The sequence below is a fragment of the Triticum aestivum genome, chromosome 3B (assembly GCF_018294505.1).
Source record: "Triticum aestivum cultivar Chinese Spring chromosome 3B, IWGSC CS RefSeq v2.1, whole genome shotgun sequence".
NCBI classification, from domain to species: Eukaryota; Viridiplantae; Streptophyta; class Magnoliopsida; order Poales; family Poaceae; genus Triticum; species Triticum aestivum.
This window is the reverse complement of record NC_057801.1, coordinates 688,726,274-688,730,728: the sequence shown is the minus strand read 5'-3', so window position 1 is coordinate 688,730,728 and position 4,455 is coordinate 688,726,274. Positions and strand designations below refer to the sequence as shown.

General features: G+C 47.6%; 1 protein-coding gene across 1 annotated transcript; it reads left to right on the top strand.

The window, feature by feature from the left end:
• On the top strand, window positions 1-1,429 carry LOC123066078 (thiamine thiazole synthase 2, chloroplastic). The gene is made up of 2 exons (XM_044489236.1): window positions 1-959; window positions 1,058-1,429. The coding sequence occupies exons 1-2, from the start codon at window positions 51-53 to the stop codon at window positions 1,163-1,165; spliced, it is 1,017 nt and encodes a 338-aa protein (XP_044345171.1). The 5' UTR covers window positions 1-50; the 3' UTR covers window positions 1,166-1,429.
• The last annotated feature ends 3,026 nt before the right edge of the window (window positions 1,430-4,455 follow it).

Genomic DNA, 4,455 nt, shown 5'->3' with positions numbered 1-4,455 from the left:
GTTGTCTAGTCTCATCACATTCACAGGCTCCTAGCACAAGCCAGCACAACATGGCAGCCATGACAATCACCACCTCGAGCTTCCTCAAGACCTCATTCCCTGGCGTTTGCATTCCGGCAGCCACTCGCACCCCCTCCTGTGCCGCCACCCGGCGCACCGGGGCCATCTGCAACTCCATCTCCTCCTGCACCCCTCCCTATGATCTCAGTTCCTTCAAGTTCAGCCCCATGAAAGAATCTGTCGCCTCCCGTGAGATGATCCGACGGTACATGACCGACATGATCGCCGATGTCAACACCGATGTCATCATCATCGGAACTGGCAGCGCGGGACTGTCCTGCGCCTACGAGCTCTCCAAGGACCCGTCTGTTAACATCGCCATCATCCAACGGTCCGTTTCCCCTGGCGGCAGCGGCTGGCTCGGCAGCCAGCTCTTCTCCGCCATGGTCGTGCGCAAGCCGGCGCACCTCTTCCTCGATGAACTCAACATCGAGTACGACGAGCAGGAGGACTACGTGGTCATCAAGCATGCTGCGCTCTTCACCTCCACCGTGCTGAGCCGCCTCCTCGCGCGGCCCAACGTGAAGCTCTTTAACGGCGTCGTCGTGGAAGACTTGGTTGTCAAAGAGCATCGCGTCACCGGTGTGGTCACCAACTGGGCGCTCGTGTCGATGAACCAGGACACACACTCACAAACACAATCACACATGGACGCCAACGTCATGGAAGCCAAGATCGTAGTAAGCTCATGTGGCCACGAGGGGCTATTCAGTGCCAACGGAAAGGGAGTCAAACGGCTCGAGGACATCGGAATGATCAAGACGGTGCCCCGAACCGGAATGGAAGCGCTTGACACGAACGTATCCGAGGATGCAATTGTTGGCTTAACCCGCGAGGTCGTCCCCGGCATGATCGTCGCTGGCATTGAGGTTGCCGAGATCGACGGGCCCCAGAGGATGGTGAGAAATATATAATGCGTTTCTTCACAGGAGTTCTTGGAATCGATCTCATTTCTCTCACCGCGTTTTGGTCTGTCTTGTCTTGTGGTGTTTTGCAGTGCCCAACGTTCGGCGCCACGATTATCTCCGGCCAGAAGGCAGCGCACCTGGCACTCAAGGCGCTCGGCCGTCCGAACGGCATCGACTCGGAGACGGTCCCAGCGTGAGGACCAGCGGCGACACCATGGACGCCTGGACGACGGAGGTGACACCAAAGCGTCCGCTGGTGTTTGATGGAACAGAGGAGACTTTGGACGAAGACTTTATATATGTCATCTGTCTACTTGTGTTTAATCCCCTTGTTCATCTCTAATACTACTAGTAGCAGCGTCTTGTTCATAGCACTGCCGCCGTGTGCCCTTCCCCGTGACGGCAACTCCATGGATCCTCCTGGAACAAGATGACAGAATAAAATGGTTGGGCTTCCTATGTGCGCGCGCGTTGAATTTCCATTTCTTTGTTGCTGTATGCGCACGCTATTTACTCCATGGATAAAGCCTCCGACAAGCGGTAGTTGATCTTGCGCAACGCATGTAAAATTATTGGGAAGCGTTAAACCCTTTGCTCGGGTCGCACTTGTATTTATATTGGCAATGCCGTGGCTTACAAGAAGGAAACGATCGATAGATCGATTACAGAGAAGGTCGGTAAGGAGCAGAAGAAGAGATAGAGAAGAGATACAAGTTTGAACAGAAGAGTCCTCTCCCTATACAATTCTATCTCTACAATTATTCCAACACCCCCCCCCCCCCCCTCAATCTAAACCTATGGGACGCCAAGATTGAGATTGAACTTGAACTCATCCAACCTTCTCATAGTGAGAGGTTTTGTAAAGCCATCAGCCAGTTGATCACCAGTGGGTATAAACTTGATGTCAAGCAGTTTGCGAGCTACTCTTTCTCGAACGAAATGGAAATCAACCTCAATATGTTTAGTCCATGCATGGAAAACGGGATTAGCTGAAAGGTAGGTTGCAGCAATATTATCACACCATAACCTTGCAGCTTGTGGAGTCTTAATACCGAGCTCATAAAGCAAAGTTTGAATCCACATGACTTCAGCAGTGGCATTTGCTAGAGCCTTATACTCTGCTTCGGTATTTGACCTTGAAACTGTAGCATGTTTCCTTGCACTCCATGATATAAGATTTGTTCCCAGAAAAACAGCAAATCCACCTGTAGATCTCCTATCATCAGGACATCCTGCCCAGTCTGCATCTGAGTAAGCAGTCACAAGCATAGACGAAGACTTGACAATACTAAGTCCAAGTCCTTCTGAGAACTCTAGATACCTCACAATTCTTTTAACCGCAGTCCAATGAGTAGTAGTAGGTGCATGCAAATATTGACACACTTTGTTTACGGAGTAAGAAATATCAGGACGAGTAAGAGTCAAATATTGTAATGCACCCACAACACTTTTGTAGTTTGTTGCATCCTCAGGTTCAAGTGCTTCTCCACTATCAATTGTGAGTTTCTCTGAAATTGAGATTGGTGTACTTACAGGTTTGCAGTTTTCCAGCCCTACTCTCCTGAGTATATCATGAGCATATTTCTCCTGTGAAAGAAGTATACCATCTTTTACCTGTTTGACCTCTATGCCAAGAAAATAATGAAGATCTCCTAGATCCTTAAGAGCAAACTCCATCTTTAAATCCTTAAGCAAACAAGTGGTAGCATCTGAACTTGAACTAGCAACAATAATGTCATCAACATATACTAGAACATAGATAATGACATGTCCTTTTTGATAGAAAAACAATGAGGTATCTGCCTTAGATGGTGTAAACCCAAGCTGTTGTAACTGAGTGCTCAATCTTGAGTACCAGGCTCTTGGGGCCTGTTTCAAACCATATAAAGCCTTATCTAACTTGCAAACAAAATGAAGTGAGCTTTTGTTCTCATAACCTGGTGGTTGCCGCATAAAAACCTCTTCTTCCAGAACACCATGAAGAAACGCGTTCTGAACATCTAACTGCCTTAAGCTCCAACCCTTGGAAACTGCAACAAATAGCACAAGTCGGATAGTAGATGCTTTAACAACAAGACTGAAAGTATCATTATAGTCAATACCAAATCTCTGCTTGGAACCTTTTGCAACTAACCTTGCCTTATACATGTCTATGCTTCCATCAGATTTATTTTTAATTTTGTATACCCACTTGCAATCTATGACATTTATGCCCTTTGTTGGTGGTACTAGACGCCAAGTTCTGTTTTTCATAAATGCTTCATATTCAACATCCATGGCCTTTTTCCATTCCTTACTAGCAAGTGCATCATGCAAATGAGTTGGTTCACCCATACTAGTGAGAAAGGCACGTTTAATTTTATCATACCTTATAGTGCCATCAGTGTATTCCTTCTTCTTAACAATACCGGACCGAGATCTTGTGTGTCGAAGTGGAATACCTGGTGCAATAGAATCCTCAGCCGAATTTACAGCCGCAAAAGATCCGGCCGGATCCGCTGTACCAGACTGGTATGGATCCGCTGCGTCAGATCGCTCCAGATCCAAGACGATAGGAATCTCCCTCACGATCAGCGCTCCAGCGGAATCACGCCGCATGTCGCCCTCGCTGGTTGTCTCCTCGGACGCGCGGGGCGAGATGTTGGTGCTGGGCCCCGCGCCCGTCACCTGGTCGGCCACCAGCCCATCAGCCACGCGCGTGGCGCTCGGGGGGCTGCACTGGCCCGTGCTGGCTCGGCTCGAAGGACCCACGCTGCCTGGGCTGTCAGCGGCTGGCGCGTGCGACACAAAGGGAATCACCTGGGATCGCGCACCTGGCAGTCTGACGCGAGAATTTTCCTTGGATCCTGTTCTGCTGCCGCCCAAATCCTCCTGGGATCCCGTGACAACTTTGGCTGCATCCTTTTGCATGAAATCACGCCCTAAAGCTGCACTTTTATCATCAAAAATCATATTTTCTTTAGAATTAGTCACATGATCAGCACTATTTAACTCACCCCTGTGATCTGGACTAGACATATATTCCGGAAGAAGTGCAATTTCTGCACGAAGGAGAGCTCCGACATTTGGATGAAGCTTTTCAAAAGGGAATATTGTTTCATCAAATATAACATCACAAGAAATATAGATTCGTCCAGTAAAAATTTCAAGACACTTGTAGCCTTTGTGAAGGTTACCATAACCAAGAAACACACATTGAGTAGAACGAAACTCAAGTTTATTATGATTATATGGACAAAGATTAGGATAACAAGCACATCCAAACATTCTCAAAGAATTGTAGTCTGGTTTTTGATGAAACAATTTTTCCAAGGGAGTAATATGTCCAATCACTTTTCTAGGAAGACGGTTTATAAGATAAGTAGCAGCAATAAAAGCTTCATCCCAATATTTTAAGGGCATGGATGCATGATCTAGAAGGGATAGACCTACTTCGACAATGTGGCGATGTTTACGCTCAGCGGAGCCATTCTGCTGATGAGCATGA

What these genes read in the sequence shown, in the direction of transcription:
- LOC123066078 (XM_044489236.1), top strand. Translation starts at nt 51, where the DNA reads ATGGCAGCCATGACAATCACCACCTCGAGCTTCCTCAAGACCTCATTC. An exon ending in TCGACGGGCCCCAGAGGATG is followed by an intron (nt 960 to 1,057) that starts GTGAGAAATATA and finishes GGTGTTTTGCAG; the next exon opens with TGCCCAACGTTCGGCGCCAC.